General features: G+C 26.7%; 1 protein-coding gene across 1 annotated transcript; it reads right to left on the reverse strand.

Moving 5' to 3' along the window:
• Window positions 1–1,506: 1,506 nt before the first annotated feature.
• Window positions 1,507–24,087, reverse strand: LOC129970554 (SCY1-like protein 2). The gene is made up of 17 exons (XM_056084468.1): window positions 23,818–24,087; window positions 20,858–21,024; window positions 18,457–18,614; window positions 17,977–18,121; window positions 17,708–17,857; window positions 16,428–16,649; window positions 13,257–13,373; window positions 13,036–13,161; window positions 12,691–12,867; window positions 12,086–12,208; window positions 11,891–12,004; window positions 9,563–9,695; window positions 8,654–8,772; window positions 6,077–6,177; window positions 5,262–5,343; window positions 4,994–5,116; window positions 1,507–3,884 (listed from the first exon to the last, which is right to left on the reverse strand). The coding sequence occupies exons 2-17, from the start codon at window positions 21,017–21,019 to the stop codon at window positions 3,294–3,296; spliced, it is 2,643 nt and encodes an 880-aa protein (XP_055940443.1). The 5' UTR covers window positions 21,020–21,024; window positions 23,818–24,087; the 3' UTR covers window positions 1,507–3,293.
• Between the last annotated feature and the right edge of the window lie 892 nt (window positions 24,088–24,979).

The following is a 24,979-nucleotide window of genomic DNA, read 5'->3' on the forward strand; positions in this document are numbered from 1 at the left end:
TCATACCTGCTCCAGCTAGTCGGGCTCCTACATTTTGGTCTCTTTGAAAATGTGAAGTCTTACATTTTACGCTTTTGGCAAAAATCCAAGACGTATACAACTCTACTAAAGTTACCTTATCCTACCCTAATATATACTTTTTATATTAAAAAACAAAACAAAAAACTGGTAGCTAAGATTATATTTTAATGCTTATGAAGCACATTCTTAAATGTTGCTTTTATTCATAATCGGTTCTATTATTTTAATAACCACCTGTATATTACACAAATTTGACAATCAATTCAACATCCCAAAGAATAAACTTAGAAATAAATTTCAAATGATTTTATAGGGAAAACTAGAATAAAAAAAACTATTCGATATATTTGCCAAAAATCGTCTTTTGTACGTAGTCACCTACCTCTAATGATTTTCTGAAGCATGGGATTATATAAATTATAACTTGATAAATAAAAGAAAGGCGCAAATTATCAGTAAACTTTCGTCAATATATAGTAGTATAGCGTCGAAATCACATAAATATTTAATATTACTAGATCGCAATTGAAAACTGGTTTTTAAATCTAGCATACTGAAAATGGATTAAAATGATCCTTCGATAAAACCAGCAGGGAATATTCCTCTCGAAACTTTCTCTCATACTCTCTAAGTAATATATTTAATCATATACCATTAGCAAATTATAGTCAGAAAAGAGTGCATTAGCTCTGGTTTGGTAATTGAATTGGTTTGAAATTTAAAATAATTGTAGAGCTTGTGAGTGATGTTTGTCTCAACAAATAAGGTAACTTATTTAATAAATAAAAAATATAATTTATGCGAAATGCTCCTATTTTAATGACTTTTTCTTTTACATGCTTTTATTTCAAGGAGTCATTTTTCCTATGTCATTTGCTTAAAATCTGCTCAAATAGTTTTAATTTCAACACAAACAAAAACTGCTAAAATTGTATCAAAACATTCAGAAAAAAAAAATACCCTGAGATACCATTATTTAAAGCTTTCAAAAATTAGTAATTTAATTGTAGCCTATGTGTAACTAAAAGTAACATTTAATACTCTTGTTAAAAAGTGAAAGTGGAATATTATGTAGATTAGTTTGATAATAGATATTTCCTACATGGATTGCTCAATAATGAAATTATAAATAATCGCATAACTGCTCCAATCAATAAAATATTGATTGAACTTTTCTTCAATTCTCTATTTTAATCAAATCAGAATGAAAATGTACTTGAAATGCACAAACGAATTTCAATAAAAATAGATATATCGGAGAACTTATTTCAAATTCATAAATTGTGAACTTTTTGTAACAGAAGAAGCTAATACTTATTAGGGGAGGGGGAGGGAAAAAACAATGCAAAGTTAACAATGAGATTTATTATCACAGCAGCTTTGAATAATAAAGAACATAATTTTAAAGCATAAAGATTTTGTTACATATATTAGTACATATAGATGTTTAACAAGAGGAAATTTCAAAATGTTTTATACAATCACAAACATTTATCCAGAATAAAATATAAACACACTGAATGCCTTTCATGTTTCATTATAAATAGTAATTCATACATATTTCATACTTGTTAAACTGAAAATATACCAACACAAAATATTAATTTCTTTGGTTTTGCAATAAAGAAAGCATAGAACCAACAACTGTCAGATTAAGTTGTAATTTTAAATATAAAAGTTAAAAATGGGAAAATTTTATGTTAATATTCCAAATTTCCTGTAAAGTTGAAATAATTTAAGAACTGAATAAAAAACATTAATACCTGCTCGCAATGAAAGATATAAAACTACTAAAATAACAAAGCAGTGCAATTGAATGTAATATAGTGAACTCAAATAAGCTCTAGGATAAATGCATTTATTTCTGTGAAAATAGAATAACTACACCAAGTCTTTATAGATAAATATAAATTTTGATTTATGTCCATTAAGGGAAGGTCTAGATCCCATAAAATATTCATACTTCCCATTTAAAGCATTTTTTACACATTGGGAATGTCATTTTCTGAATACTAACATAATAATAATAAGGTATATAATTATATGTAAAAAAATATGGATGCTGATTTTTTCTCAAAAATTCTCAACATATAGAATTGTCAATCATTATATTTATTTTGAATTTTTTTTCTATTAAAGAATATTTGAATTTTTCATATAAAGTATCAGGAGAATAGCTGAAAGTAAATGTTAAAAAGCTATTAATTTAACAGAAATTATTATTAGAAGTTTTTTTTATTTATTGAGGAAACTTAAAATGTTTTCAAAGATCTAAAACTGAATTAAATGTGATGCTTATTAATGACTAGAAAGAAGGAAAGAAAAAAAAAATTCAATCATAAAATGTGAAAGCACAGATTTAGCACAAGTATTACTAAAAATCGTCTTTAATACTGATCATGCCAATAATCACTTCAGGAATGTTTAAGTACAGTTATGAATATTTTAATATCTAAACCAAGAATTCTTGAACTATAAATATCAAATAAAAATGAGATTGCATGTATAAACTTTTAAGATTATTCAAAATGACAATTCACATTTTCATTAAAATTTTTTTCATCACATAAAAATGTCAAAATATCAACTAAAATTTTTTAAAAATTCACAAAAATTTATTCATACAGTCATATATTAAGTCACATTTTTTAGTGCTTTTTAAATAAGTCAATGTTTTTTACAGACTATGTGTAAAATTCCACTTTCATTTTCATATACCTGGAGGAGTTAATTTTTTTTCCTACTAAAAAAATAAAATAATAAGCAAGCTAAAAGGAAAAAATATTCCACAAAATGCAATGTATCATATTAATTGTACCACATTAATTTAAGACTAAATATTATAAGGTCAGTATACCAATTTAAATAAAATAAAATGAGACAACTATGATTTAGAAAAACATTTTTTCCTCCTTCCAAATATTAATAAAAAATAAAACATATCATGCATGCCGTAGCATGTATAATACATTCAAAAAAATTCCAAACATCTATAAAAAATACTCAAATATTAAGATAGAGTGACATACTTAAGAAAGATAAAAAAATAATATAGTATTTACTCTTAACACATAATCGCATGTTTGTAAAAAAACAGGAATCTTAAAGAAATGAAGTGCATTTCTCTCATTTTTCATGTACATATTTTGTTTTATTTATACATATTTAGTTCACAGCAAATCATCCTCACAATTTCAACATTACTGAAAATAAAAGTATTTAAATGTATATATATTTACAATCACAATACAAAGGATTAGTACCCTTTTTTTTTATCCAAGCAGATCCTCCAATTCACTCTTAGCTAAATTACTTGCTGGTGCAGAGTAGCGTGGAGGAGATGGAATTAAGGGAATAGATGAAGTAAAATCTTTAGTTCCACTGCTTAGTTGAGCAAGGGTAGGAGTATTTCTGGGACCCATATTTGGCAACAGACTATCCAGCGAGCGCAAATCCATACTTGCAGGAGAGTTACTTTGAAAGGTAGGTTGTTGAACTTGGTGGGGAGGACTGGATGCTAAGGATGCATACCCTCCCACCAAAGAATTTGGTTGCTGAAAGCCAGAATTTGGTTGTTGAAAACCCCCAGCAAAAGAATGAGGTTGTTGAAGTGTAGTAGGAGGTCCAAAATTAGGTGACCAGTTGTTTGGAATGTAATTTGTGCTTGTAGTTAAATTGAGGGAGGAGAAAGAGTTCATGGACTTGTTAGTAGAACCAAGTCCTCGCAAGTTGGATTCAATGAGAGAAGTTGTTGGATCACGGGATGGAACTAAAGGTTCTCCTTGCCCTTGGTTATTCCACTTACGCTGCTGGTCCTGGTTCCAGCTCAAAGTCTTTTTTTCTTCAAGCGACATAGAAGAGGGCTAAAAAGAAGAAGAAAAAAAGGAGTTAATTGTGAATTTTATACAATAAGAAGTTAAAATCTAAAATATCAAAAAAAAAAAAAAAAAAGCTGATAATTAAAATTATCAACTTTTCCTAAGAATTATAAATATTTCTTTGAATTTGTCTTCGATTCCTATAGTTTAAATTTTTTCAACAAATTGAAATAATTGTAACTACATAACTTAAATGTACATGTCTGACTACATAACTTAAATGTACATGTCTAACTACATAACTTAATACTTGTTGTTTCAGATAAAAGATAACTTTTTGGGAAAAGAACATTAATCAAAACTTAATAAATAAATTACTGGTGTAGGACATTGTTGATCAACTTGACAAAATCTAATGATTTCTCAGAAATTTTAGCAATAAAATGTTTCAATAACATAGCATGAGCTTAAACCATAATACATGCCACAATTTTTATTTCATATCCATCTAATTCTGTATTATAATTTTTTTGCTATGGCAACTGAGATTTAGTTTAATAGTTAGTCATGCACTGAGAACAATGGGTGATGTCACTTAATTAATGTTTATTAAACTAACCATTTTATTTTTATGTTAATCTTTCCTTATATGCAATGCAATGTGGGAAAAAGTGTTTTCAATGAAACATAACTCCATGAATGAATTTGTCTATTTTTTTTAATTGCTACAAAATTTAAAATTAAAACTTTCATCCTTTAAACTGATAATTTTTACTGCTACCTAACTGGATGACACATTCTGTTTTGGAAAAATAATGCGAAATCGTTTCAACTAAGAGTTAATGAAATATTTGAGATATTTATAGATTCCACAAGATTTATGTAATTAATCACAACCATTTTTATAATTTATATACCAGCTATATAATATACTCTGTCTGTGATTTTAGTTTAATAGTTCTTTATTTCAGCATAATAGTTGAAATATACAGTAATCCAATGCATGAATCATAATTAAGGAATTAACATAAACAACCTTGGGGGTGGAGGAAGGAACTGGAATCTGAGAATCTTTATTATGTCTTATGAGAATCTCATGTTACACATTACTTAAATGACAGTATTCAAGGATTATAAAAGTGTATTTAACATACTTTTGAATAAGCTTTTTCACTTTGTTGCTGATTTCCCATGACATTATTCGGAGAAGAGGCTTTCACATTTTTATTTGTACTTTGATATGACGATAAACCAAGATTTTTAAACATATCATCAACCTATAAAAAAAATATGAAACATGCATTATCAATTTAAAAAAAATCCTTCATCATAGCTTTTGTACAAAATTAGTCAAGGAAACTATTATTTTATATTAAAAAAATAAAGTAGAAGTTGCATTCCTAAGAAATATCAGTCACTTACCCCTGGTTTATTTCCTTCCAAGCCCAAATCAGGAACAAGACTTTGGCTTCCTGGAACCATTTGGGCCATTTCTAATGTAGAGCTACAAGTATACAAAAAATTCGAAACTTAAGTGGTTTACATTACTAAAAGTAACCATCCAATCTGTCTTATTTATATTTTAATAAAACAGTAAGAAAAATAATTTTATATCATTTTTAAATGTAAGCTTACCCATGGCAAAACTAATTTTTTTTCCATGTTACTTTGAGTAGAAACGGAATGATATTTAATATTTATTATTCATTGAATCTTGCAACTATACTTATATAATGAAGGTATATATCTCTATACATATGATATAAACATACAGATTCTATGCATGCAATGCATTTTCTCAGTAAAGGAAACATTTTATTCTTTTTTTTTATAGTTTAATAAAAGAATCTAATTTCTGACAAAATTTCTTTGATACACTATGACCAACCCATGAAGCAAATGAAATAGGAAAGTGAAAAGCAGGGAAAGAAAATTGTAGGAATTCAATCAAAACCTAAACAAGTTTAGAAGGGAATTCAGCAATAATGGCATTTTGATTTGGTCTATGCAGATGCCAGCATAGGAAAAACAGTGGAATTCTGAAGTTAAAGTAATGTTTGCAAAGTAATTAATTTTAAGAATGTGAAAAAATTGAAATTATTACATATATACACAAATACAATAAGTTTTCAGAAAAAAACTAACGAAAAATTTTAAAACAGTTTTAATTTCTCTAATTAACTTTATTATGTTAAGAAATAATACATAAACTACACATTTAGAATTTAAAAAATTACCCATGCTCTTGTCGAATGGAATTGAGCTGCTCCAATTTCGTCTTGTGTTCTGCTTCCACAAAACTCACCATTTCTTTCACAACAGTCATGATAGCATTAAACTAAAACAAATATATAATGTTTATCAAAAATTATGAAAACAAAATTAATAAAAAGAAATCACAAAACAAAAAAGTCATTATACACGTATACAGGGTTTTTCTTTTTAAACTGATGGTACTCAGAAACCTCTGTAGCCTGAACTATCAGCCGCAAACCACCAAATTTTGTATAGGGACTATTGACGACATGAGAAAAAGAAATCCGCGATAAAAAAATAAGTTCCAAAGGCTGCTGATAGGGAAAACGTGGCGCTTTACACTTTAAGGCAACTACAATTTTGCACAAAACATGGGGAAAAATTGCAAAATCCCAATTACGCCAGTATTTTGTACACCAGCGCCAGTATTTTGAGTTATAAAAAAGAAGGGGGCATTGAAAATCATTTCAAGAATCAGTTGATTTGTAAAATGCATCTCACTTTAGCACAACGTGCATTATTTGTGCAGCTCTTTTATCTTAATCAATCCAATGCAGCAGCTGCTCTTTGTGAATTTAGAAGTCTTCTGTAAAGTGATGGTGCAACAGTTGCTGTACGGATGTACCAATATGTGGTGGTGATCCATCCTGCATAAAGAGAATTTTATCTAAGCATAGCCTTTGCTGAAGTTATGAGGTAACAAAACTACTCAGCATATCATGATATCTTTGAGCGTTTATGGAACAGGTCTGCGGTTCTGCTTGGGTAATAATCTCAAGAAAGTATGGTCCAATCCAATGATAAAATCTGCTGTAAAGCCACACCAAACAGTTACTTTTTGAGAATGGAATGGGATTTCTTGAAATGCATGGGGTTGTTCATATGTCCAAATTCTAGTTAACAGTCCCATTCAAATAAAAATGGGCCTCATCATTGCAGAGAATTGTCCAAGGCCAAGCCTCGTCAACTTCCATCCTGGTAAGAAATGTCAAAGCAAAGGTTAATCAAAAATCATAATCTGTAGGTTTTAATTCATGCAAAAGGCTAATTTTATTTGGATAAAAATTGAAGAATTTTTCTTAAAACTTTCCATACTGTTGAAGCATTAATATTCAATTGTCAGGCAGATTCACGGGCACTGCTATTATCAGCAGTGCCCATCTGATTTCTTTCAACGATTGCAGTCGCAACATCTGTGATCGTATCCTCCAATACCGGTTTCCGTCCTCTACCAGGCCAAGTCGCGAGATACCCCCCTTTTTTTTTCAAATTTTTTAATCATTGCTTTGACTGCATTAATTGATAGAGGTCCTTTACGTAAATTGTTTCGACTTCGAAATTCGCGAAGAGCGGTCGTTGCATTGGATTGATTAAGATAAAGAGCTTCACAAGTAATGCAAGCTGTGCTAAAGTGAGACGCATTTTACAAATCAACTGATACTTGAAATGATTTTCAATGCCCCCCTTCATTTTTATAATTCAAAATACTGGCGCTTGTGTTGACTACGTGATCGGGATTTTGCATTTTCGCTCCGTGTTTTATGCAAAATTTAGCTATTTTAAAGTATAAAGCGCTACATTTTCCGCTATCGGCAGCTTTTGGAACTAATTTTATTTTCTGAGGATTCCTTTTTCCCATGTCATCAATAGTCCCCGTACAAAATTTGGTGACTTTGTGGCTGATAGTTCAAGCTACAGTGGTCTCCAAGTAACTTCAGTAGAAAAAAAAAAAAAAAAAACTGTATATTATTGCATTGGCTATATAAAAACCATTTTTAGCAAAAATAATAGTTTTTTTTCCCTTGGAGAAAAATCAAATGATATTCATTTTGTTACTTTTCTTTATCTCCAATTTAGTTAATGCAAAAATTTTTGCCCCCGGAAATCAGAAATCAATGAAAAGAAGATAACTTTCAAGAATATTAATCTGCCCAATAAACATCCTCATAACATACAAATAAGACCACATGAAATATTTTCAAAAAAAGATTTTCAGAAGGAAGTTTTTTATTTTTTTAATCAATATTTGGGTTAAAAAGCAATTGGTTGTTAATGACACCACAAATGATCCAAAATAAAATTAAATCAATAGAAATTGCACCAAATTGTAACATTTTCTTCTTCTTTATTATTGTAAATATAGCTTTTTTTTTTATGAATAAATGAATTCAAATTACAAAAATTCATTTCTTTATGAAACATATGTGCAAGTTATTATCTCCTTTATTCTTTCTATTTTCCTATATATTGTAAATAGAGATAATAAAGTTTATACATAAATACTCATTGGTATGTTCAAGCTAATTTCCTAACAAAATATCTATGAAACATTTCACAGAGGAAGATTTTTAATTTAATTGCTTGTGCCGCTTAATCTCATATGGATTTTTCCATAAATAAAGCAATAAATATAACTTCTACTTTCAGCAAAAGATTTTTTTTTGTTTCTTATTTAAAAAATCTATTAATATATAAATGAATTTCAATGAAATTCAATAAATTGGTTTTAATAACTTAAAAAAATATAGGAAATAATATAGGACAATATGATAACATACTTGATTCAAAGTTAAGCCATTTTCTATAGATAAAGGCATAAGGAATGGAATAATTTTAGTTGCCATAATTTCTTTTGTGATGCCTAATTTCTTGTGTGACATTGTTAACTTCAAAATACCTGTTTTAAAAAACAGAAATAAGGAATAAATCAATAAAAAATTAATTTCAAATGAAAAGGCATTTATTAGCAAAAACATCAATAATTTATTCAACACTCTCGAGTAACTTTTCATAGATAATCAGTTTAGGTACCATAATAATCAGTTTGTGGTCTCATAAAAAAATAAATCCTAATATTGTATAAATAGAATAATTGCAACTAAATCGCTAATAATCTATTCAAATTACAAATATTTTCATGCATTAAAATAACATTCCTTAGAAAGAATTATTATGGCGTATATTATTTTGAAATGCTTTATACTTCATTAAAAAAAGAAAAATTTCTCATTATTGTATGTACAAGTTCAATAAATTAAAAACACAAAAACACCTATACTCATTTTAAAGATAAGACTCTAAATATGTATAGAGAATCAATGCTGATCATAATACATAATAAGTACATTTATAAAAAAATATCCCAAAAAATGTTTATAATTCTAATACACTTTGCTTCTATTTTAATTTGCAGAATTTCAGTTTTTAAGTTAATAATGTTTTTTTAAAGAGATTTTATTAAAGATCTTATTTGTTTTTGAAATTTAGAAAATTGCATTTCCATAAATTAATTCTGTAATTAAAAAAAAAAAAAAAAAAAAAGGAAATTATTTCTAAAGTTGTAACAACAAAAACAGTCATCTACTTTTGACAAAGATTTTATAGCAATAGTTTATTGTAAAGCTACAATATCTATAAATAACCCAATAAAGAGGAAATAACAGAGCAAATCTTTTGCTATAGCTTACCTAAAACACCCATTAGAACAGCTGGCTCTTTAGATGGTATTTGAGGAAGGAAAGGAAGAATTTCATCCAGAACTAACCACTTGTCTAAATGTTCAAGAAGTTTCCCAATGCAAACAAGACAATTTACACGTACCTATAATTAATCTTTAATGTCAGCATAAACTGTTCTAGAATTGATAATCTATAAAATGAGCAAATAGAAAAAATTTACGAAAATAATTTGCAATTTTAAATAATGTGATAATTAGAGAGATTCATTTTTTTCATATACGAGAACTTCTTAATTGAATGGAGAAATAGCAATTAAAGCGATTCAATTTTCTAACATATCTAATATTTATTCAGCAAATTTCTAGTTAATCAAATGCAGATTATCCAAAGCTTTTCTAAAATTGCAAAACCAAAAAGACGTGTATTAGACAGCAAAAGAATAATTGTAAAAGTGAGAATGTGCTAGCAGCGATGAGTGCTTAATCTTGAATTCACTCCCTTGTCACTGACTTCCCAGTGTAAATATAGCTACATTAGCACTTGAAGGGGATGATTCAGAAAATTTTGAAAATTTGGCAAAAATGATGAAAAAAAAAAATTTTTTTTTTTCAGATATGAAGCCATGACATTAACATTAGAGACAAACCTAAGTTAAGAATATGTTATGTTATTGCAATAACTTACCATAGCATTTAAACTGTTTTTTTAATGAGAAAATTAAAAATGACTATTGTGCCAGATGCCACCTATTTTATACTGTACATTAACATTTTCTTTTAAAGCAACATAGAAACTACAATATATGTTATTATTTTAGATTCTCCAATGTAGCAATGAAGCACATCAACATCAGCTTCTGCATGTTATTGCTGTTCAAAAATATTAGAAGGATAAAAAGATACAAATAAAATTACTGATTTCTTTGAATAAGCAATGTATATGTAATAAACTATTGGTAAATATACACTGATAAACTAACTATAATTCTGAAAATGCAATTTTAACTTAATAAAGAATATAAGAGCTGCTTATGAAGAGAGTTCTAAATTTATTCTATATTCAAAACATTTCAGAATTACATGCTGTAGTTCAAAATAGTGATGCATATTCATGGATTAATTGAAAAAGTCATTATCTAAAATAGTTTCCCCTTCCACTCTAGTTTAGTTATTTGGAACTGTATTATAAAAATAATTTTTCCAAATGTAAAATGAACTTTCCTACCATTAAAATACAAAAAGTGTAACAGAAAAATCTTTGTGAAAAATAATAAAAATAATAATTATCTAAAATTATTATTTTTGTATTTGGGAGAGACTTGCTTTATGAAACATTCAAAAGTCAGAATTAAGTATGTTATACAAATGTTGTAATAAATACTCTATTGAAAATGAAATGCTTAATTTGAAATTCCATTCAAAAGTTTGATTTGAGTAATGATTCAATTCACATAATATCAAAATCAGCATTGTTATTTTAATCTTTGTAAATGAGTGGTATGTTTAACCCCTTCAGTACGTGTTTTATACACATGATGTGCTCTTTTCGCATTTATTGGCCTAGGACCTCATCTTCGAGAAGCACTCAGGTTTACTGTACAGACCATTGATGCATATTCGTGACTTGAAAATAGAATGATCCATTTGAATTTTTAATTGCTACAGAATGGTGCAGACTCACAAAAGTTTTTTTCTACAATCCAATCCTATAGCATTTTACCTTCATGTTAGGGCATAAGTCTTCATACTGCACTTCAGGATTTGATATAAACAAATGGCTTTTTAAAATTGCCCATATGATTTAAAGGGCTTCCGGTGTTCCTGCTGATTGCTTCGTTTTTTTTTTTTTTTTTTTTCATTAGCAGAATATGGGAAAATGCATTAAGCTAATCACTGCAGAAAGTGAGGGTTATATGATTTTATTTTATTTATTTATTTTGTAAAATTAGGCTTTATTGTGAAAATTGTGGCAAGGTGAAACTCTATTTTATAATCTTCGGTCCCATTAAAGTTCTCTATGAACTGGTAGTCCTGAAGGGTTTAATCAAAATTCTGAATTCCATCAAAAATAAAATTTCTTTTCCTGGTAAATGCAATAGATAGATACATTATAATTTCATTATAATTTTTATAATGAAATAAATTTGTCACAATCATATGAGAAACAACGATGTGCATTCGATCTAACTGTATGTTTTTATTTTACTGTATATGTATACCATATATTTTTCCCATCAACACAGAATACAATGAATAGCAAAACTGATAAATCTTGCTTGACATGCATTAAACGATAACATGAATTAAGTTCATTTAACAAAATAAGTCAAATGCTTACTGAAAGATAACTAGTAGAAATACACAGTTTCTTGATGCGAGGTAAAAGAGCATTTTTCATAGCTGAATATTCAATGAGACTAGCAAACTTAGGAATGATACTCAAGCAAAGTTCCTGTTGAAATAAATAAAAGCAAAATATTACTGTATATGTATCAAAAGAAAAGTTTTCTTAAAAAGCAAAAATTATTATTACCTGTATTTGTTGAGCATCAGATTCAAGAGCTCTGTAGACCATAGGTAAAACATGATTAGTAATTACTGTTTGTGGACATTTTGATAACAGCAACTCCATTTTTTGCATAAATATTAATGTAATCTGAAATAATGGAAAAGCATTTAACATTTTTTTTTACTACAAATAGAAATTACAATACATTAATCATCCTATATATTTTTACATAAAGATTATCATGAAAGGAAATATTCCGATCATATTTCAATCAGTTTGTTTTTATTCTTTATAATCAAACAAATGTTGAAAATAAGAAGGAATTTCTAACATTTAATGTATATATGAGATTCATCTTCTATAAAGACGATATTAATTACTGTTCATTATAAATATTAGATAATGGATAATGACTTTACTTATCTGAAAGTCATAAATCTCAAAAAGTGATAAATAGAAGAAAATGAAATGATGTTGGAAAGAATGAATAGCATGTTTTTTCAAAAACAAAGAATATAATATTCAACTATGACTCTTCTAAAGCATATCGGACATATTCATACATATACTATGTGAAGACTTTTATAAGAACTTAAACTATTACTTTTACTCCATAAAACTCTACTTACTTGAACTGGTTCTTGTAACCGGAATAGAGGAACCATATCAGGGAGAATAAGGGACTGAAATTCTTCTTTTGTTACATCTTCAGCAACAAGCAGCACATTAGGAAGAATAAATGGTACCATTTCAGGCGTGTGATATTCTTTAGCAAGACAAGGAATAATCCGATGAAGATTTACTCTCTGAAATATAATTTTTTTCATTAGAAAGATGGCAGAATTTATTTCAAGAATGTGTACAGTAGAAAAACCCTATTGTCAAAAGAAATGAAATAAATACAACTTGCTAAGAAAAATACTAAACACGAAGTATTACAATCATAGGCTTATTTTTTTAAAAATGATACACACCTTGGGCATCTTTGTTATTATTTGAGGGAGGCCTCTATAAAATTGTGATTTCTGCAAATTATCCCACTGGTATAAAGAATCCAAATACTGAAGAGTTTTAACGCCAAAATCCTCAAACATGGGTAACTATAAAACAAATAATTATTTAAGCAAAAACTTTTAAACGAGTTTTTTATTTAGATAGGCAAGAAGTTGCACTACTTATGAACTGAATGAAATACCTTTGATGTTTGGAAAGCATCAGGTCGTAATTCAGCAGTACAATTTAGAAGCATTTTAACATGTTCTCGACTTTCCTGAGGCAAGTTTGAAAGAGCATTTGGTGAAAGCATTTTCAGCTATAGGAAAACATCAATCTATTTTATTATCAAGAATGAAGAGAGCAAAACCATCTAATACCAAACTCAAAAAATAAAACCATGCATTAGTTTTAAATTCAAGAATCATGAATACTTGTAAAGATAATAGTGAAACCAAGCATACTTTAACATATATTTTTAGATGTCACAATTCTACTTAAGAAAAGAGATGCTCAGAAAAGTAAAAACTAATCTTATTTTTCTAGCATTAAATATACAAAAATAAATAAATAAAAAGTTGTAAAACTTACAACAAAAATAAGCATAAAAAGTTGTAATTTATATATTCTAAGAATAAACATAAGAAGTTCCAATATATATATACCAAAAATAAACATAAAAAGTAGTAATACATTGATTAAAAAATATATATAGTTCTTCAAAATTATTTAACCACCCTTTTATAAAGCTGTGATTTTTATGAACTATTCAATGCGTTTTTAAAATAGCTGATGCTGACAAAAATAAAAATTTATATTTTCAATGGAAATTAAAAATAAAAAGCTTTCAAGCATTTTATTTTTTAAGAAATGAATAGTTTGTACTTTTATTATAAGATTGTGACAATTCTAAAACTTCTTGAAACAATTTATAATTTGAATAATGCAATTATTCACGTTATACATAACATGTACGGATGTCTAACACATATCTATATTTGTAATGGCTAATTTCTCAAAAAAAAAAAAAAGCATTATGCAGTTACAGAGAATGAAAGAAACTAACTCATATATAAAAAAAGTGCAACAGAGACAAAGCTAAAATGAGCAGCTATTAACGATTTAATATTAAATGTCAGTATTTGCATAATTGAATTTACTTATTTTTTAAAAAAAACTTCTCTAGTTAACATTGTTTCTTCTTCTAGAATAAAAAAATAATAATTTACATGATTTTTTTAAAACCAAAATAATAAAGCTTTCAAAATTTTCTTCATAATATAAATTTTGATAAAAGCTGTAATAAAAGTTAATTTTTTAATGATTTTAGTTATGTTGCAAATAATCCTAAAAATATATGAAATATATCCTAATAATAATATGTTTCAAGATTTCTTCTTCATGTATTTTCATAAATTCCAAGTGAATTCAAATAATTATATATTTCTTCTCTGTTATGAGAATGTTTTGGAACAAGAATTCCTAATCTTTTTTAGAATTTAAAAATATTAAAAGAATGCAAAAATAAGCCGATTTAAAAAAACAAAATAGCATTTCATTTTTTATTATTATTCACAACTGAATTAATTCCTTTTTAATAAACTACAATAATTTTTAAAAACATTTGTAATGTAAAATGACTATATGCAAAAATGTTTAAATATATGTGTACAAATAAAAGAAAATGCAGAATTGATGAATTCTCTTTATACATAATTCAGAAAAGAAAATTAATAAAGATTTACATTGAGAAAAATGTCCTTTTGAAAAGTGCCATTTATGCATCTATACACATCAAAAGATGCCCAGAAATTGGTTAGCTTCAAAAACTCAGGGAAAAAAATAAATAAAAATAAGAAAATAAAAATAAAAAACCCTAATATTTTGAGAAAATAAAAATTGTAATCTTAATATAAATGAAAGTCATTGTAGCTATGTATGCATGAATATATGTGACACAACTTCTTCTAAACAACCAGACCAAATTAAATCAAACTTTGTACATTTATTATTTAAAACATGAGAAAACTTTTATCAGTGTGTAAAAGTTAGTTAAGTAATCAATTAATCAAAAATTAGCCAGTTTTTTTCTGCTTTTCTGCAGCAACTTTGGGACAAATTATATTAGAAGACATATTTTAAAATCATCTGTAAATGAAAGTCATTGTAGCTATGTATGCATGAATATATGTGATACAACTTCTTCTAAACAACTAGACCAAAATAAACTAAACTTTGTACATTTATTATTTAAAACATGAGAATGACACAACTTCTAAACAACTAGACCAAAATAAATCAAACTTTGTACATTTATTAATTAAAACATGAGAAAACTTTTATCAGTGTGTAAAAGTTAGTTATCAATTAATCAGAAATTAGTCAGTTTTTTTGCTGCTTTTCTGCAACAACTTTGGGACAAATTATATTAGAAGACATATTTTAAAATCATCTTAAGATTCAAACTTATCCATTTTCATTTCTATGCTATGATTACTTCAATTTTTACTAAAATTTTTAAATTTAATAAATAATAAAGCAGACACAAAGAATTTTTAAATAAGGGAATTTATTGGTGATTTTTAAAATCACCTGGTTCAGTTAACATTTTCATTTTAACTAAAAATATTTCAGATGATAAAAAGATTTTTGTATATCTTACAAATAATTACTTTTATTATTAAATATATTACACATGAAAGAACTAAAAATTTATTTAAAATTGATATTTATTTAAAACTTATATTTAATAAATTTGGAAACAAAAATATGTAGAAATCTCTATACCATGATTTTTCAATGTAAGGCCATGGGGGGGGGGAATCGGGTCAATGCCACTCATCTTTCTCAGTGAAGAATTTCTTGTAAAAGTGGCAAACTCTAGCTCCCAAACTGCTAGAGAAATTTTTTTCCCTTCCTTAGCTTATGTTAGTAGGGAAAATTCTCTTCTCTTTCCTTAGTTTGTGACAGAAAGGAAATTTGAATAAGTCAGTCAATTAAACAAATAAAACCCCTCTAATGTGCAAGAAAAAAAAAAATCTTGAAATATATTTTAAAAAGATATTTTTATTTTAATTAGAATATGTGCAAGTACAATAACCTTGTAAATCAAAAAATAAAAATGACCTTACATTACAAAGGAAAAAAAAATCTTTCTTGGGGCTGCCCAAAACTATGGGACTCGGCAGTTGATATTTCACCAGCTGTATTTACATACGAGTAATTATTATTAAATTATACCAATACTATCAAATATTTAAAATGATATTAAAAGGTAACCTAAAAGAAGCAATATTTTTTAAAAGAATTAAACACTAAATTAAAAAGTTCTTAATATAATCTTAATAATGAAATATATCAAAAAATATTTTACCTGATTGTAGTTATTCTTAATGGAAGCCATGCTACATCCAGAATTCAAAAGCAGAGATTTCCCTTGATTATGGACAGCATAAAATAGAAGACCCAAAGAAAACATATCACTGGCAAAATTGCTGGAGCTTCCCAAAAGACGTTCAGGAGCAACATAATTTAGGTTAGGAAGGCAAGGAGGAGGCAGATCTATGTTAATCTCACCTAAACTAAATTGATCACTCTAATACAAGAGAAAAGAGGTGAAAAGAGTATTAAGCAAATTATAATTTCATTTGAAATAAACTATAAAATATTTTATAGATAGAATAATGATAAAAAAACAATAAAAAAGAAATAATTAGTGATTGCAAAGATATTTTTTTAACAAGTTACAAATTATTCATGTCTAAATAATGACTTTTATCTAAAGTTTAAATTCAAGTACAAACTACATGTACTACTACTCAACTATAACTACTATTAATACTACTATTCTGGTATAAATGGTCCAAACTACAGTTGAACCATGATTTAATGAACTCCTATTTACCTAATTTCATAACAAGAATTTTTATCCCTCCCCATTAAGATGATAGCAAAATCCTCTATTTAAGGAATAATAAGCCCTGAATTAATAAATTATCCCAACAGCCAAAAAGTGGGTCAAAGTGTCAAGTGGGTTCCATGTAAGTAGGATAGGAAATTACTTTCTTATCTCTCTCTACTCTACATTGTAGTGAAGTGAGATGTAATGGATGCATGGTTTCACAGAACATTTGATTTTTGAAACATTGTGAATCACGATTAATTGTTAGAAAAGAAAACACTTTTCTTCGAGTGAAAAGTTTAATATTTTAGACAAATTTCACAAAAATGTTGAATCGAGAAATGCTTTGGCGGGACACCATCAAGATCTGTAAGATTTAAATTATCATTTATTATTAAAAAAGAAAGTTAGAAGTGAATCCTAAACCTATTTTTTTCAATTTATAATTGAATTTAATGGTTTGAAAAGTGAATGAACTTAAGTATTCCATTTAGTGGAATACTGAAATGTAAAGGATTAAAACATATCGTACTATTTTTTTTAATTAATACAATATGTTATCAGTAATTTATAACAAAAATATAAAAAGCTCTAACTTGATTTTTTAAGAATGTACACTCATCATGAAGGACTTATGTAACACAATATCAAATAGTCAATATTTATAAAAATAATTTTATTTTATAAATTTAATTAAGGAATTTTTTCATTAAAATTCATTGTTAAGGGTTTATTTTCATATCACAACTAACCTGGAAGTCGGGATTCTTTTCCAATTGAATGCAGAAATCAAACCCTGCCAACTTCCATGCTCCACTTTGATTCACAAGGATCGATTCTGGATTTATATTCCCATGGATCATTTTCACATCATTATGTAAAAAGGCTAAACCTTCAGTCAACTGTTAAAACATAACATGAAAAAGCTTTTGCATACATGAATTATAGTAAATTTTAAAAATAATTTTTTTACAACAATAACTGATAAGTTTTGTAATTGTAATATATTAGACATAAATACCTGAAGAAATCCATATTTTATTTCAACATCAAATAGCTCAAAATTTTTTAGAGCTTTAGGAGGAGGAACTGGCATATTTTCTGTACATCCTAGAATATTTGCTAAGCTTGCAAACACAGGTTCTGTAGCAAATGCTAAACTTTCTCTGAAAATATATAATGTTACAATTCTGTTAAAAAATATTCCCAGCAGGATAAAATTATAATAACAACATTGTTCAAATAAAAGTGTATTTTAAAAGACTGTTGATAAAAAGTTTTAACAATCAAACTGCGAATAAATATTAGGATAAAATCATAAAATAATATTAATACTAAAAATGTTCATGTAAATAATTAAAACTTTGTATTCACAAATACAGTTCACATTTCTATTCAAAATCTCATGTCCTTGTAAAATACAAATAAGAAAGAGAATGATACAGGTACAAATGTTTTTTAAAATTTATTCTTAAGCTAGTAAGAAACAAATAAATCTCACCTAGATTCTTCTAATGCTTGCTGAACGGTCAATATGCTAGGATGTCTAAGTCTCGTTAATCTTGCAATACCATTTTTTAAAATTGTTAATATGGTTTCACGCTCATGCTTAGAATATCTATCTAATAATTTCTTTTCCAATACAAAAACTGCTCCTTCCTGTAATATAAATAATTGACAAATGAAGCATTAACAATAATTCAAAAATATGTTGGAAATGTTTATTTGCCACCAGTTTTGAAAACATTTGATAACACAATTTTTTAGACAGCATAAAGAAACAATTTCTTACTATTAAATACAGCATTAATCTGAACTCCATTGCTGGAACAAAGGCTCATATGATTTGACTAAATAGCTTGGACACTTGAATCGGATTGTGCAGCTCAAAACAGGACAGGTTATCAGCTAATAAAAGGGGGCATCACATTTTAAAAGTGAAGTGAAACTGAAATTAAGATGCTTTATTGATTTGAGGGATGGGTCATAGAGTGAACATGAAGCTTTTAACCTCTGATCATAGCAAATGATTAAGACACTAACATGCCAATGAAACTACTTCATAAATGGCTAGCTTAAAAAAGGATTTTTATCCTTTTAATTTTGTAGGAAATAAAATTTACAACAGAAATTGACAGAAAAAAAGCAGAGAAAAAGTTTATATTAAAAAATTTCAGCAAAATCGATCCAGGGCTTGGCAGTACTTTAAAACAAGTATCAGAAGTTAAAGTGTTTCTTTTAAGATTAAATTTAATTTAGTAGAGGGTAATTACCATGTATTTTTGAATATAAATTTATCCAGGTATAAGCCTAAAAAATCCATGTATTCTTCAAAAATTTATCCGAAACTCAAAATCTGTAAATAATCTGAAATAAAATTTTAAAATTAATGTGTCTTTTAAATATGTTTCATAAGGGTGAAAATATTCCCAAGCAGATAAAACAGGTTAAATATTTTGTAATCACTTTAAATTAAATCATCAAACACAAACAATGACAGCTTTTTGTTACTTTATCTGAAGCTAGCACATTAATTGATTCTTCGTTTCTTAGGTTATATACAATCTGTACAAGTCTAATTTTTTGTATCTTTTTTAAAAAAAAGATTAGTGGCAACAGAAATTTTTATATGGCTAATTTAAAACTACAGGTGATGGTAGTTGCAGAAAATTCCAATATCTCATTTCTCCATAAATCCTTCATCTGACATAACAAACCAATAATAATAAACAATTTCTAAAGTAGAAAACTCATTTTCATAAAAAGAATACTCATTTAATTTAAAAATAATTTTGTCTTAAAATTTAAGAAACACACACACACACACACACACACACACACACACACACACACACACACAATATAAATAAAAAAAAAAGAGTAATTTTACATTCAGCATGGGAAAAAAATGTTTTTTTAAACATGGACTAATTGAAACAATTACATACATACAAATATATAAAGAATGATTTAATTTAAAGTGTTTCTGAAGAAGTTTCTTTATTGTTAATATTTTCATTAAAATTTCATTAAAAAAATACATATTTTTCAAATATATTCAAACTGCATTTGCTTAATTGATTATTCTCCTACATCAATATCAAATGAAGATTTCAAAAATACTATATTGTATAACTTTGATAGTATAAGGATAAATAATATATTTTGAATTATCTACATTTGGCAGAAGTAGATAATTACTACTGTTCATTAACTGTTAATTTTTTCAAGAGTACAAAAAAATGAGTATATAGAGAAAAAAAAATTTGTAAAATGGAATTTTAGCTCACATTTTGTTTCAATTATTTAAATTGATATATTTATGCATAGTATTTGGCATATATTAAAGAATTATTTTTATGAAGGAAATTTTATGATGTCCTAAAAATACAATAGAAAGCTTTAAACAATACCTCACAATCTTTAAATCATCTAAAGAAGAAAATAATAAAGATTCATTATTTCATAAAAAAGTACAAATGCAAGCAAACAAAAGTAAAATTGGCAAGTTAAAAATTTAAGTGAAATACTCTCTGGCTAGAAAATAAAAAATAATTTACTCTAAGCAGTATAGTGACAGATTTATCATTTAGAACAATGGAAAATAAATGGCTGTCCAAAATGAGTAAATCCAAATCCATAACTCCAAACATATACTGGAGGTTTAGGATCACCCTATAGCTTTGTTAAAAACTTAACAATAAATAAATAAATAAATACATAGCTCATTACACAATATAATTAAATTTATTCTTGCATTAAAATATGACAAAATAGAAATTCAATATCATTAAAACAATATAAGAGTTAAAGCTATTAGTTTTTATAAGTTTAAGATACTAAAAAAAACATTTTTTAAGGCAACATGTTTATTCAAAAATAATATGAATTGCAATAATTACTTCTTTTGTAGATTTTTTTATGCCTTTGTAAACTTTCCATAACAGAGCAGGGCCAGCACTTGCCACATGCTCAACAATTTCATATTCACGGGTGACAGGATTGCCAGGCAGCACTGTGCTGAAGTTAGAAACAGTGCTTTTAATACGATTTAGCATCTCCATAACGGCTGAAAAAAGGGTAAAATTCATTATAATTTTATTGATTTAGAATAAATTTTTAGCAAAAATGGTAATCACTTAAAAAAAACAAATAATAATAAAAAAGAAATCAAACTCTTATTACTGTTGAATTTTATGGAACAAAAACAAGATATGGTATTGATGTTTTAAATATACAATAAAACTTCAATCGCAATTCTAAAGCATCAATATGTAATATTAAACTACTTTCAACAATAAAATATAAGCAATAAATAAACAAAATTATTTGGCATATGGGAGAGAAAATGTCACTTGATATAAAAGTAATGATTAAATGCAAAAGAAAAGTCAAGTTAAAATCTGGAAATTATTTAAATACAGTACACTCCCGATTATCCGTGGAATTGGGTGGTGTGGCCGCAGCAGATAATCCGAAAAAAGCTAAAAATGGGTATAGTAAAAGAGAAAACAGTCATTCCAACTTTGAAAAATCGTTTTATGTACAATAAAACGTAAAATAAACAGCAGGAAATGTTTAACTAACACTTAATGTTTTAGTATATCACTCAAAACTAACCTAAAATGCATTTTGTTAATGAAAACAGAAAAGTGCTTTGTACTTACGAGAGACGTCAAGGATACACAGAAAAATTAATACATATGTACTGTTTTAATACTGTAATGTATTATGTAATTACAAAAAGCATAACTGTAAAACTACACCTATTTGAAGAAGCATTTTCTCTTTGCTTGGAAGCAAAAAAAAAAAAATTTAGTGCGGCAGGCGTGGATAACCCGCCCGCGGATAATCGGGAGTCTACTGTATATAATATGAATCAAAAAGCTTTCATACAAGCTTTTTATTTCTAGAACAAATAACAAAATAATCACAAAGAATTTTCTTTGCATACTATTGATGAACATTATCTAAAAACATATCATATGCATACTTTCATTTCAAAATTAAAAATTAAATTTAAAATTAACTTTTCTGAACCATTGAATTTAACAAAATACTGAATAGTACAAATAATTAACATCATATGGAATTATAATAATTAATATGATAGTACAAATTTATCCATTTCTATATAGTGATAATTTTCTGCATCAGCAGCCCATGAGAATTAAAAATAATGATTTTCTCTTGAATTATATGTATTATCAATTCAAACAAGAGTAAATGCAATTATCAAATTGCCAAATCTTTATTAAATACTTGAATTTTCTTTTTAATAGTGAAGCATCAGCTTTAGTATAATTTATTTTTATGATGAAAACCTTAACAACATGCTTATAATGCAAAAACATGCCAAATATTTCAAATAAAAGTTTCAAATGCTTATCTTGTGCCCTCATTGTCTCACATGATCAGAATTATTAGAACAGAGAGAGAGAGTTTTCTGATAATTTCATTGAAAATATAACAAACAAAAGGTTAAAATATGAATTTAACATCATGAAAAACTAGATACAATTAAAGATAGATAATTAATATCAGAATACACACACACACATATATATATATAAAGCTGTCAATGGATTTTGAAATCTTGGGCACAAATATAGAGCAAGAACACGCACACAAAAAATTAATTCACAAAATCTTTAATTTTTAATAGATGAAATGAGTATATATAATGTTTATTTTTTATTTAAATAGTAATACAGAGAAAATTATTAATTTTTAGATTAATAACAACGATGTCGGAAAAGCATGTAGTTAAATGAATAACTTTAAGGATATCTAATAATACAACTCAATGTAGATAAATATAACAAAATATTTATTAACTTAGATGCTAAGTTTTATTTAACTTAGATGCTGTTACAATATACAAGGTGTAAATCATTTTGATTAATATGAAATAACTAATATACTAAAATGATGGAATATTGAAATTTTACAGCAAATAGTTAGGGATGAAACTAACTCATAAATAATAATAATAAAAAAACAAAATAAAAATAGCTATAAATTTCAAATACAGCTATTTAGATATAACTTTTCTGCCTAATAATCCAGTTTTCTTCCTTTAAAGTTTTTCTTTTTGACATTTTTTAAAAATCTAAATCTCAATTGCTGCTTATTTGCTAAAACAAAATAATCAAAATTTCTTTTGATAATATTAAAGTTTGCAAACATATTATTTGTAAGTTATCAAATTTGGTACAAAAATAAAAATATATGAATGAAACATTTTTTTTCATATCTACTTTAAAAAGGGTAGGAAACTTCTATAATTTTGAAAATGATTGGCTGAGATAGTAAATGTTGTTTAAAATAACTGTAATAACATAATTTCGTTTAATTGCTAAAATTTTTGATATAAAAACATATTATGTTTCTAATTTTGTTATAAATAATGGAAGATCATTATTTACAGAAACTTCTTGAAATCAATAAAAAGCTGATCTATAAACTTGTATACATTGCAGCCAAATAGCTTTTGAAAGCATTTGGTTCCTAATTAAGATGAAAAGAATAATTAAAAAGGTTATAGAATTGCATAGCTATTAAATTTTCAACAAGTAGCAGATAGTTTTCCTCAACTAAAAAACTGTTATAATTTAGTAACATTAGCGTTTCGTTTTTAAATATATAGATCTGCTATGGGAGTAAAATAATTAAAGTTTTGCTTAAACCGTTTGAAGAGAAGTTTCAGTTATATCAGTCAAAATTACAATGAAAATACTTTGAAAAGCGATTTCGACTGTTAGGCAGAAAAACTGAAATTATTTTTACAAATTATTTATAAAACAGATGAAACGTTTTATGAAGAGAATAATTATTTTTCATTATTATAATAGCAACTTACTTTCTTACAAATGTCATATACTGTCATCGATTCATGTATAAAAATTTAATTTCTTTCGATTTATTTAGAAAGTGACTAAAAATATCTGTTGTTTAAAAGACTACTTCAGAAAATATGAAAATTCAGATCATTAAGAAACTTAAAAATTACATTCTACGCAATATCCAGGTTACAGTTTTATTTTGTTTGTTTTTGTTTAACAGTGAATGATAGATACAATTATAAAAAAAATTTTCGTCGAAGATTTCAGCAGACCAAAACGAGACTCGTTAACCGGAGGACGCTTGAACCCCCCATTTGAAGTTGAAAGGGGGGAGCAGTGGGGGAAAGCAGCACTGGAGGACGGGTTTCATTCCGCTAGTGATGGAAATGGGGGAATCGATGTATGGTTGCTTTCGGAAAAGCTTTTTTCGCCAAAATTTGAAAATTTATTTACCCGCCAAGAATGAAGCGCATTTTTGGAGTGTGGAGTGTGGACGAATGTCGGTTGGATCTATGATGAAGGCATACCTTATTTATGCACGATTTTTTTTAATAAAAGAATAATACCGTGTTATATTATATTTATTTTTGCTCATAATTAAGTTTTATGAATCTAATTTTTGACTAGAAATTAATGTTGACCGTGGCTGAGAACAGTGGGAACTTCAGGCGCCTTCTATTTATAATAATTAAATGGCAAGAAACTAATATGTTAACTCATAATTAAATTCTATCTTCTATTGGTTTGTTAAATGAAATTTAAAGATTTCACAAAGTAATGGAATGAACTTACAAGTTTCATTTAAATTCTTAATGGAAGCTAAAAATGATGCTTTATTCGGAATTACAAATTCGATGTAGTTTTCATTTTATTTCTTGCAATTTGGCTGTATTCATTGGAAAGTATTTTAGTTTTTTTATACTATTAATTTTAATGCCCATATTTTGTTTGTTTGTTGTTGTACAAAGCTAAATGTTTTTTTAAAAAATTATATATATTTTTTTACCTAATTAAGTAATAAATTAGTGTTATAAAACATTTTTTATAACTGCAGGCATGCTTTGATTTTGTTATTTGCTAGTATTTATAGTAGCAATAAAGCATTTATATTTTGTGGTCTAAAAATTGCAATAATAAAAATCTGTAATCTCTTTCTTGCAGTTTTGTCCATTTTTTTTT

The sequence above is a fragment of the Argiope bruennichi genome, chromosome 1, assembly GCF_947563725.1.
Source record: "Argiope bruennichi chromosome 1, qqArgBrue1.1, whole genome shotgun sequence".
In the NCBI taxonomy this organism is placed as follows: domain Eukaryota; kingdom Metazoa; phylum Arthropoda; class Arachnida; order Araneae; family Araneidae; genus Argiope; species Argiope bruennichi.

Coding starts and splice junctions, on each gene's coding strand:
- LOC129970554 (XM_056084468.1), bottom strand. CDS start 21,019: ATGGAGATGCTAAATCGTATTAAAAGCACTGTTTCTAACTTCAGCACA. Junction 12,005..12,085: donor CTGATGCTCAACAAATACAG/GTAATAATAATT, acceptor TTATTTCAACAG/GAACTTTGCTTGAGTATCAT. Junction 5,117..5,261: donor TGGAAGGAAATAAACCAGGG/GTAAGTGACTGA, acceptor TTTTTTTTATAG/GTTGATGATATGTTTAAAAA.